Source organism: Callorhinus ursinus, unplaced genomic scaffold, assembly GCF_003265705.2.
Source record: "Callorhinus ursinus isolate GAN/ISIS: 27379988/994484 unplaced genomic scaffold, GSC_fseal_2.0 scaffold1, whole genome shotgun sequence".
NCBI classification, from domain to species: domain Eukaryota; kingdom Metazoa; phylum Chordata; class Mammalia; order Carnivora; family Otariidae; genus Callorhinus; species Callorhinus ursinus.
In genome coordinates, this window is record NW_027397063.1 from 1,498,372 (window position 1) to 1,509,788 (window position 11,417).

The 11,417-nt window shown below is 45.9% G+C and overlaps 1 protein-coding gene across 1 annotated transcript; it reads right to left on the bottom strand.

The window, feature by feature from the left end:
• Positions 1-2,035: 2,035 nt before the first annotated feature.
• Positions 2,036-3,947, bottom strand: LOC112823858 (aldehyde dehydrogenase, mitochondrial-like). The gene has a single exon (XM_025871621.2). It carries the CDS (start codon positions 3,884-3,886, stop codon positions 2,321-2,323), a length of 1,566 nt encoding a protein of 521 aa, XP_025727406.1. The 5' UTR covers positions 3,887-3,947; the 3' UTR covers positions 2,036-2,320.
• Positions 3,948-11,417: the final 7,470 nt, after the last annotated feature.

The window sequence follows — 11,417 nt, forward strand, 5'->3', positions numbered from 1 at the left end:
GTATACAAGTGTCCTTTTTTTGGTTTATTTATTGACCTTTTTTTTCACATATCTGTGCTTTTCGTTGGTGATTCTGCTGTTGGAAATGGCCTGGGGGTTAGAGCCGCAGTGCTGTCTAGTGTCGTAAGCCCAGGAAGGCTGGGATGTGCCTCATGGAGAAAATCGACATGTTAGATAAGCTTCCTTCAGGCACGAGTTTGTAGGGGAGGAAAAATAATTGTCCCTCTACCCTTCTGGGTTCTTAGCTGAGACCCCTGTAGTAAAAGATTAACAAGAAAAAAAAAACCTGTCTTGTTTGTTGGTTTATTACCATGTAATTTGCTTTGCTTTGTTTCTATTGAAGTCTGGTTGACACATAATGTTCCATTAGTTTCAGGTACAACAAGTCTGGAGCTGTGTTGTGCTCCCTGCAAGGGTAGCTGCCATCTGTCACCATACAACACGATTACAATGCCACTGACTGCATCCCCTATGCTGTGCCTTTTATCCATCCCCATGACTTACTCATTCTGAAACTGGAAACCTGTGCCTCCCGCTCGCCTTTGCCCATTTTGCCCACCCCCCCGCCCCGCCCCGGCAGCAAGCAGTGTGTTCTCTGCATTTATGGCTCCTTGTTTGTTTCTTCATGTTTTGTATTTAAGATCCCACATGTAAGTGAAATCATATGGTATTTGTCTTTCTCTGTCGGACTTATTTCACTTAGCACAATACCCTGTAGGTCCATCCACGTTGTCGCAAATGGCTGAGTCAAACAGAAGTTTATTAACACATCTACCTCGTGTATAGGTGGGAGATATATAGGGAACTATGAGTAACTCCTCGAGGTGGCTTAGAACTCAGGATTAAATGCCATCTTCATGGGGGAAGGGGAGGGGATGTAGGTTTCCTGGGGCACAGCAGATGGTTTTTGGGAAAGCTAACGGGGCCCTCAGAAGACTAGATGGGAGGCCGACAGTTCTGGACAGAGTGTGTCTGGGTGCAGTGCTGACTTCTAGTCTCGTCTCCTGCGATGAGATTCTGTCTTCCCTGCTGAAGACACTCCCGGGAGGGGATTGATGACGACCCTGAGGTCCTTTGGAGGAGCTGTCTTCAGCAGGTGAGGGAGATCAGAGTCTCTCCTGCACCTGCTGTTTTCCAGTGTCTTCAGTTCAAAGTAATCAGTGTTGGGTGGCATATTCTGCCACCCTTCATGTTTTGGTGCTGTGGTGGTGAGTTTAATGTTAATGCACGAAAAGTACGTTCCATCCAGAGAAAGGAGTAAGAAATGTGCAGACCTGTACAGGAGGCTGCTCTGGAAAGTACTAAAGTAACACCTATAGTGTGTGATGGAACGGAGAAGAAAGAAACGGGGCCAAATGTGTGGGTTTATGAGATGACTATTCTTTAAAAAACAATTAAAAATGGGCGCCTGGGTGGCTCAGATGGTTAAGCGTCTGCCTTCGGCTCGGGTCATGATCCCGGGGTCCTGGGATCGAGTCCCACGTCAGGCTCCTTGCTCCTTGGGAGCCTGCTTCTCCCTCTGCTTCTCTCTCTCTCTCTCTCTCTCTCTGTCTCTCATGAATAAGTAAATTAAAAAAATCTTTAAAAAAAAACAATTAAAAATTGCAGTGGAGAGCACTGTTGGGAGGCTGAAAGCCAAAGAAATTTACAGTCACGTTACCCGGCATCAGGAGAATTGTTATGCCCTTCTTGGCTGGCTCACGTGTGTCCAAATAAACGTGTCGTGTGTGGAAGAGCAGGTTTTCAGTGTAAATGAAACTGGCTCGTTTTACAAGGATGTTGGCAAATGAATCCATATAACACAAATGGCCTCTTGGTTGAAAACATTCTACCAGAGGCTTGCAGGAACCTGACCCTAAGAAATAGTCCAGTAGTTACTAATGCAGTGTTTGCAGGGACTCTACAGAGCGTCACTAACTACTGTGAGTAATGGGAATCAACTCTTTCATGCACACAGCCTGTTGATTTTTAATAAATAAATAAACACTATTTTTTAAATGATTTATTTATTTATTGAGAGAGAGAGAGAGAAAGAGAGAATGGTAGAGAGAGAGCATGAGAGGGAAGAAGGTCAGAGGGAGAAGCAGACTCCCTGCTGAGCAGGGAGCCCGATGTGGGACTCGATCCCGGGACTCCAGGATCATGACCTGAGCCGAAGGCAGTCGCTTAACCAACTGAGCCACCCAGGCACCCCTGAGACTTTCTTGATCAAGAGATTTTGTGAGAGAATTTCTCTTTCGAGACTTCTAGTGTACAAGTGTCATTTTTCTTGGTTTTGCTGCTGATGTCCTTGACCTCCGCCAGGAGTCGGCACAGTTCTTCAGGAGTTCTTCTGAGGCACTTTGACCGTGACGGTTTTCACTTCGGTGTATGCCTGCAGCCCATACTCTCCTAGCCCCCGGCCGCTCCCGGACATCTTGTAGCCGCCGAATGGGGACTGGGCCCCAAACACATCATAGCAGTTGACCCACACAGTGCCAGCCTGGAGGGCTTGGGACACATAATTGGCCTTGTCCAAGTCCTTGGTGAAGACAGCTGCAGCCAGCCCATAGTTGGAATTGTTGGCTCTCCCAATGACTTCCTCTATGGTCTTGAACTTCAGGATCTGCATCACTGGCCCAAAGATCTCCTCCCTGGCGATAGTCATGCTGTCTTGCACATCTCCGAACACGGTGGGCTGGATGAAGTAGCCACGGTCAGCAGCCGCCCCTCCACCACACAGCAGCTTTGCCCCCTCCTCCTTCCCAGATTTGATATAACCAAGGATCTTCTTAAACTGAGTTTCATCCACCTGCGGCCCCTGCTCAGTCTGGCTGTCAAAGGGGTTCCCGACCACACGAGACTTGGCCCGGGCAACGCTCCTCTCCACAAACTCGGCGTACACATCTTCTTGCACAAAGGTCCGGGAGCCGGCACAGCAGCACTGGCCCTGGTTGAAGAACAGGGCGAAGTGGGCCTGCTCCACAGCCCAGTTCATATCTGCATCTGACATGATGATATTGGGGCTCTTTCCCTCCAGCTCCAGGGTCACTCTCTTGAGGTTACTCCTCCCTGCAGCAACCTGGACTAGGCGGCCAACCTCGCTGGAGCCTGTGAAGGCCACTTTGTCCACATCCTCATGGGAGGTGATGGCGGCCCCAGCTGTGGGGCCAAATCCGGGAATAATATTGACCACGCCAGGAGGAAAGCCGGCCTCCTTAATCAGGTTGGCCACATAGAGGGCAGTCAGTGGAGTCTGCTCAGCTACCTTCATCACAACCACATTTCCGGTCGCCAGGGCTGGGCCGAGTTTCCAGGCTTGCGTCAGGAGCGGGAAGTTCCACGGAATGATCTGCCCGCACACCCCGACGGGTTCATGGCGGGTATAGCTGAAGAAGTCCCCATCGATGGGAATAGTTTTCCCGTGGTACTTATCAGCCCAGCCAGCGTAATAACGGAAGCATTTGAGAACCATGTCCAGATCCACCCGGTAGGAGATGACATAGGGCTTGCCGTTATCCAGGGTCTCCAAGGCTGCTAGGTAGGTCCGGTCCCGCTCAATCAGATCAGCCAGGCGGTTCAGCAGGCGGCCCCTGTCAGACGCATCCATGCGGCGCCAGGGTGAGCCCAGCTGGAAGGCGGCCCGGGCAGCCTTTGCTGCCTTGTCCACGTCTTCCTTGTCTCCTTCGGCTACCTGACAGATGACTTCTCCGGTGGATGGATTGATGGTGGGGAATGTTTTCTTGCTGACAGCATCATGCCACTCATTGTTTATGAAGATCTGGTTGTAGAAGACTTCAGGCTGCTGGTTGGGGGCCGGCACCGCCTGCGTGGTGGCGGCCGACAGGAGACGGCGGCCCAGGCGGGGCCCGAGGCCAGCGGCGGCGAGGGCAGCGGCGCGCAACATGTTGCAGAGGGCGCGGGCGTGCAGGACGGTGTGTGCCCGGCAGCCGGCTGGCGCTGCTGGGGCGCTGAGGGGTGGGGCCAAGCCCTATTTATTTTTAATAAATAAAAAAAATTAATTGAAGAAAATCAACTTTCTCACTTAAAGATTGAAAAGACTTGAGAAGTTTTATATACATTCAATATTTAATATCTTCCTTAGTGTTTTATATTCTCGTAATTATGTAATATAAAGAAAATACTGCAATCTTTTCTATCAAGGCTCAGTGTAAATGGCCTCTGTGCCTCCAACTCACTGCTGCGTTTTATATAAACAGCAACATATCTGTGTGTGCTATCAGATGAGAAAAACTGGGAATTACGACATCACAGTCTTCTTTAGAACTCATTTGTATGCAACTCAAACAGCCTCATGACCGTCCTTGACAGAATGGATAAATATCCATTAAAAAGAATAAGGCAGCTCTAAATGTAGTGAAATGGAAGTGGCTTAAAAATATACTAAATGAGAAAAGCATAGTACCATGTTGTGTGTACATAGATTTTTGTTGCTGCTGCAGCAAATTATCACAAATTCCACGGCTTAATACAACACAAATTTATTATCTTACAATTCCATAGGTGGGAAGCCTGACACAGGTCTTGACTGGGCTAAAATTAAGGTGTTAGCCGCTGCATTCCTTTCTGGAGGTTCTAGGGGAGAATTATTTATTTATTTACTTAAACTTATTTATTTAAATTCCATTAAAGAGGGCACGTGATGTGATGAGCACTGGGTGTTAGACGCAACTGATCATTGAACACTATATCAAAAATTAATGATGTACTTACTATGTGTTGGCTAACTGAATTTATTTATTTATTTGAGAGAGGGCACACGCGAGAGCACTTGAGTGGGAGTAGGGGGAGCAGAGGTGGAGGGAGAAGCAGTCTCCCTGCTGAGCAGGGAGCCCAACCTCAGGGTGCCATCAGTCGATCAATTCCAGGACTCAGAGATCATGACCTGAGCCGAAGACAGATGCTTAACTGACTGAGCCACCCAGGCGCCCGTAATTGTTTTTATTTTATTTTGTTTTGTTTGCCTTTTCCAGCTTCTGAGGCTGCCTGTATCCCTTGGCTTCCTACCTCTTCAAAGCTAGCAATGTTGCATGCCTGACCATTCTTCCATAGTCACATCTGTCCACAACCTAGAAAAATTCTCAGCTTTAAGGGTTAGTATATGATGACATTAGGCCCACCTGGATAATCGAGGATAGTCTCCCCATCTCAAAATCTTTAATCTGAAGGACACCTGCAAAATCCCCTTTGTCCTGAAAGGAATCTTTTCACAGGTTCTAAGGATTAGGATGTGGACCTCTTGGGGAGAAGGCATTATTTTGCCTGTAGTATGCACCTTTGTGTATAAGAAATATTTATTTAAAAACAGACTATCTCTGGAAGGGCACATAAGAAATTGGTAACAGTACTAGCTTCTGGGGAGAACTGGGTTACCTGCGGGATATGGAGGCTGACTTTAGAGTGTGTATCTTTCATTCGTTTTGATTTTTTTTATTGGTGTGCATATATTTAAAATAAGTGAAGAAAAAATTTAAAAGTCTTAAACTGCGTGGTGGTTCATCAATATTGTATTGTTTGTCTTGTGTACATATCTTAAATACTACTTAAAAGAAAAAATCCAGGGGCACTTGGCTGGCTCAGTCGGTAGAGTATGCAACTCTTGATCTCAGGGTTGTGAGTTCAAGCCCGGGTTGGGCAGAGAGTTTACTTAAAAAAGAAAGAAAAGAAAAGAAAAGAAACAAAAAAAATCCAACTGCTGCTCACCAGTAGGATGGTCACTAGATGGCGCTCTCTCACCCTTCCCGGTCTGTCCCGGTCACACACTTGGTTTTTACTTTGCCTGTGTGTTCATCTTGGGGGAGGAATGATGATAAGGCTTCAGCACAGACTAGTTGCATTCAGTTTCACTGATTTCTTTATAGTCCCATTATGTTTGAAGTCTGTTTCCTCCCCTGTGAAACGGGCTTATAGTAATACCAGCTCATAGAGTCATTATGAGGACTATACAAGAATATCTCTAAAATGCATAAACATCTCTCAAAAGGCACACCTAGTAAGCACTGGATAACTTAGCTATTAATATTAACATCCACCTCCCTGGTTAGTGAGTTTCCCCAACAACTTTTTTTTTTAAAGATTTTATTTATTTGAGAGAGAATGAAATAGAGAGAGAGAGCATGAGAGGGGGGAGGGTACGAGGGAGAAGCAGATTCACTGCTGAGCAGGGAGCCTGATGCGGGACTCGATCCCAGGACTCCAGGATCATGACCTGAGCCGAAGGCAGTCGCTTAACCAACTGAGCCACCCAGGCGCCCTTCCCCAACAACTTTCTAATTGTGTCCCAGTTTACTAGTCTTTGGATGCCTCCAAGACTTGTTCTAGGTAAGAAAGAAGTGTATCTTGCATTTAGCTTTTTGTGAAATACCTTATTCTAGAATCACACTGATTTCCCCAAATAGGGCCAACTCCACAAACCCAAGATGCATACCAAATAAAGTTAAGGTATACCAGAAATCTATGACTCTTGTGAGCTGATCTCTCAGTGAATACCTTAAGGGTTATGATACAATTAGCAGGAACTAGTAAACTCATTTTTTATGAAACCCAAGCTAGCACCACACACATTAAAAGGATGTTTTCTCAAATGTGGCTCCCTATTTCCAATCAGAAAATAAAATTTTAAAAAAGCTGAAGAGCTCTATGAGGATCCCAAATTGGAGGCAAAAAGCAAAGGTGACACACATAGTAGGTGCTCAAGAAATGCTACTCTACCCTGTTCTATGGGACTGTTGGTGTTGTTCTCCCACTCAAGCCTCTTATTTTTAGAAGGCTCAAGATAATGCCATTAAATGGAAGGGTGTGTGTGCTAAGTATAGAAACAGATGTATTGAAAGAGATTTTATGGATTTAAGAGCCAAAGATATCTTTGGGATATTCACTGCCACATATCCCTAGATGGGACAGTGAAATCTGCATCAAGAAAGGGGGTCTCCTGGGGATAGCTCTGGTGTGGACACAGGGTGTCACTATTTTTAAGTTTTTGAAAGATTTATATGTACTTAGAGAGAGAGAAAGCAGGAGGAGGGGCAGAGGGAGAGGGAGAGAGAGAATCTCAAGCCAACTCACCACTGAGCGTGGAGCCCGATGCAGGGTCCGATCCCAGGACCCAGAGATCATGACCTGAGCTGGACGCTCAATGGACTGAGCCACCCAGGTGCCCCGTGGGTGTCACTATTTTTAGAGGCATGCCAGTCTCTGAGGCTGTACCTGGGAGGACCTGGCTTATCTGTTCTGTTTGACTCTTTAAGCTGATACGTGAGAAGGGTAGGCTGGGTTCACAGCATCCTAGAAGCAGGATGTGCAGTGGTGTTAGAGATGCTGTAGGAAAAGTTTCCGGTTGTGCTGCAGGCTGGTTATGGGGGCAAAGCCCTGGTGGGTGGCAAAACCCTGGGGCAGTCAGAACAGAGAGTCTGAGCCAGCAGCACAAACAGCTTGAAGAAGGTGACCTGGAGGACTCCAAGAAGGAGGCTGACTCTGACTGCAAAGGTCACCATGCCCAGGTTGGTGATAGCCTGGTGGTCATGGGGACGGATAAGACCAGAGCAGTGCGCAGAGGTCACTGACTGCTGGTTGCAGGACTATGCATGCGGGGAAGTGAGGCAGCCTGAAGGATCCTTCACAATGGCCAGCACAGCTAGGACCTGCACTTTATTTCTGGGTTTCATCCCTAGAATCTCCTTGGCACCGAAGACCCTGATCTCCAACTAGAGCTGAAAACACGAGCCTGGTTGGCATGGAGACCTGGGCAGAAGGACTCCTTGGTGCTCTGGTCTGTGGGGAAGTAGGTGCTGGAGATAGAGTCAGGGAACTTAAGAATGGTCATCTTTGTGCCCAAGTTAACCTGCGCATCTGGATGGGGGCAGAGGAGCTGACTTAGAGTAGCAGCAAACCCCAGTTCTGTGGTGAGATCCCACCTGCTGGGAAGTCAAAGACTTCTTGCTCCAGCTGAAGCTGGCCACTGATGGCCTCTGCCTGAGAGTCCTCTGGGTAGCGAGCACCGTGCTCTTAGTGTGGAGCTTCTTGTGAGGGACAGTTGCTTGAGAGGCTGAGATATCCCAGAGGCTGGTCTTGATAACACCCACCTAAAGTGGCCCTTGGAATTCAGATCAATTGTTGGAGTACCTGCATTGAAGATCTTGAGTATAGATGTTCCTGATTCGGAGGATGAGGTTACACTGTCCCAAATACAATGCTATAACCATGATGTTTTTTGGACCAAAATGGCAACAGGCTGAGTCAGGAGTCCTTTGGTTCATAGGAATCCTATGAACCTTCAGTTCATATTGGTCAAAAAGCATTAAGAGTTCTGTAATTTTCCTTGTCAGGTTTTCTGCACCTTGTAGTGAATGGGTGTCTATACCATTAGGCAAACCTCACAAGCTTTATTAAGAACTGCGTTCTCCAAAATCAGCAACTTGAATCCTGCAGGATGTATGTTCTTATAAACTGCCTCCTGGATTTGTGTCTTCTGTTTGAAACTTCTGATCTTTCTTCTGAACACCAAGAGAGTTTCCCCATGCTCGGTCATCTTCTCCATCTTGGAGGAGATGTAAGTTAATGCATAGATCCTAAGGATTTGAGAAATCTCACAGGTTTTTGTTGGAGTAGGTCATTGAGGGGATGTGACCACTGGTTGACCCTGTAGCCAGACCCGGGCTGTTGAAGGCCCCTTATCCCTCCCCTTTCCTTGGAATGTGTGCTCTGTCCCACCGTCCCCATAGTGGGAGCTGTTTTCAAGGACATAGCCTTGAGAGAGTAAGGTGTTGTGGAGACTGTCTGTCCTGTGCCATCTGCCTGCACCCAGTTAAGGCCTCCATAAAAACTTTTAAGATTCTGGTGGGTGGGTGCAGAGATATACTCATCTTAACAGCCACCCAAGACAAGCCTTGTAAATAAGTTCCCTTGCTTATTAAACGTGCCACCTAACAATCTGGAGTGGTCTGCCTCTTTCTTTGATCTCTCCTTGCCCTCTTTGAGTACAGAACCAACACTTTCTTAGAAGCTGTCTGCTTCTCTGCCCTTCACAATTATCATTAAAGACTGGCCTTGCCAAGGGCTTGGTTGTATTTCCAGTAGTAGCTGTCCCTCGAGGCTTTTAGTGTGGAATGGATGTGCATGAAGGTCAGAAGTGCTTTAGAACATGGGATTGGGGTGGGAGATAGCACTAGCAGCACCAAAAATGTGAACAGTGATAGCAGTTCCAGGCCCCACATCATGTTGCCTCACATCACCTCCAGTGAAGTTGCTACCTCTGATGCTTCTCCCATGTCCCCCTACCACCACCACCACCACCACCACCACCACCACCATCATTACCACACACACACACACACACACACACACACTTCTTACCTGCCCAGGAAGCGTGCAATATCACACGGGAGAGAGAGATGGGAACAGTGACCTGGAGAGGTACTTCTTAAAGTCATAGTTTTAAAAAAATCAATTATAGTAACTTATTGTCATATCTTCTACCTATGTAGGTTTGCAGTAGTGATTTATAATCTTGTAGTTTCAACAGATTTTTTTCTCCAGCACTACTGGGGGATGTATCATGCCTCTATTACTGACTGGCTTACTGCAGTTGTGCTTCTCAGTTTTGAGTTGCATAGCAGGTTTTGCTAGAGAATGGGTAAGGTAAGGGGATATGCAATCTGAGAAAACCACTTCCTCATTCTTATACTTCCCATCCCAGAATTGTTGGTGATAAGCAGTATGGAGGAAAGCAAGTTCAAGGGAATAAAAAGTCCTATTTACTTTTTCCTGATTATTACCCAAGGAGCTATCAAAGAGCCCACATGAAACTATCAGAAAAATCTGTGGTTACTAAAAAAGAAATAACAAAAGCTTAAGTTTATCAGAAACTTGCCAAGCAAGGGAGTCACTGGTTGAATGGATTTCATCTAATAGCCTCCCCTAGGTTCTTGAACTATTGAATTTTATAAGGTTTTGTTTGGATTGTTAGTCACAGGAAGAAATTAGAAGTTGAAATCTAAACTGGAGTTGGTCAGAATTTATAAATTAGGAGAGTTGTTGAAATAGTTTGTATCTGAATAGTTTTTCTCTGAGCTTATTCTTTGGAAACATACAAGGCCACCAAGCAAACTATGGTCAAGCTGTTTCAGCTTAAACAGTCTTCCTGTACTTAAAGTTTGTGGTTTCTGTATAGTTTATCTGGTTGGCAAGAGATAAATGCTTCACCTTTCTCACAGTCATACTTTTTGGATTCTACTTCAACCGTATCTATGGGACAGACCACATCCTGGACTATGTGATCAATCTAGAGCTATGCCACTGGCTTAAGTACTTAGTCATGATGGAGGTCACTTGAGTTTCAATATTTTGCTTCTGTCAACAAGATCATTTGATAAAGCAGCTGTGGGGCAATATTTAAGATTCTGTGGAGTCATATATTTGATCATGGGACACTGACAAATACTGAGTTGGCAGTCTACTTCTAAGCCAAGTATGTCCAGTTTAAGCCAAGAAAACAGATCTTACCCCAATTTGAGGAGTCTGTTGAACCAAATAGGGGTACTATCCGGATTACTGAATTTTCTAATATCTTTGTTTTCTAGATCTCTTTAATTAACATTAAAGATCAAAGAAGACTTCCATAGGGATGGAAGTATGACATTCTTTCTTTAAGATGGCACATGTTCTGCCTTGAGAAGGCTATAATATGTCTAGCATGACTCTGTTTTAATCCACTCTCTGTCCAATCTTACAAATTTCTCAGGCAAGGAGATCTTTAGCCTTAGTGGCACTGTCTGGTTTTGCTGTCATTCCCTGAACCACAGCATGTAGGGTTTTTGGCACCACTTTTGGAACCTTCTTTAAAGTGGGAAATGGGTATTCCTGAGGACAGAACAAAGCAGCCCAGAATTTTTCCTTAGAGGTTAAAATTTGAGGTTTCAAATTGAGGCTCATATTTTCTCCTTCTTGAATTAAGAGGTCTAAAGACTGCTTTTTTTTTTAAACTTTCTTTTTTTAAAGATTTTATCCATTCATTAGAGAGAGAGAGAGAGAACATGAGTGGGGGGCAGGGAGAGGGAGAAGCAGGCTCCCCACTGAGCAAGGAGCCCGACGCAAGGCTTGATCCCAGGACTCGAGATCACGACCTGAGCCAAAGGCAGACGCCCAACTGACTGAGCCACCCAGGTGCCCCAAGACTGCTTTTTCTTAAGAGGGAAAATCAGAGGGCCAAATGGTCCCACAGGAAGATCAGGGAATGTCCTCACAGTGGGCATCAGTATATTGAGATGGTAAGTCACTGTCTAATCTGTGAGCAGTAGCCAACAAGTTTCTTTCTTTTCTTTTTTCTTTTCTTTTCTTCTCTTCCCTTCTCTTTTCTTCCCTTTTCCCTCCCTCCCTTCCTTCCTTCCTTCCTTCCTTCCTTCCTTCCTTCCTTCCTTCCT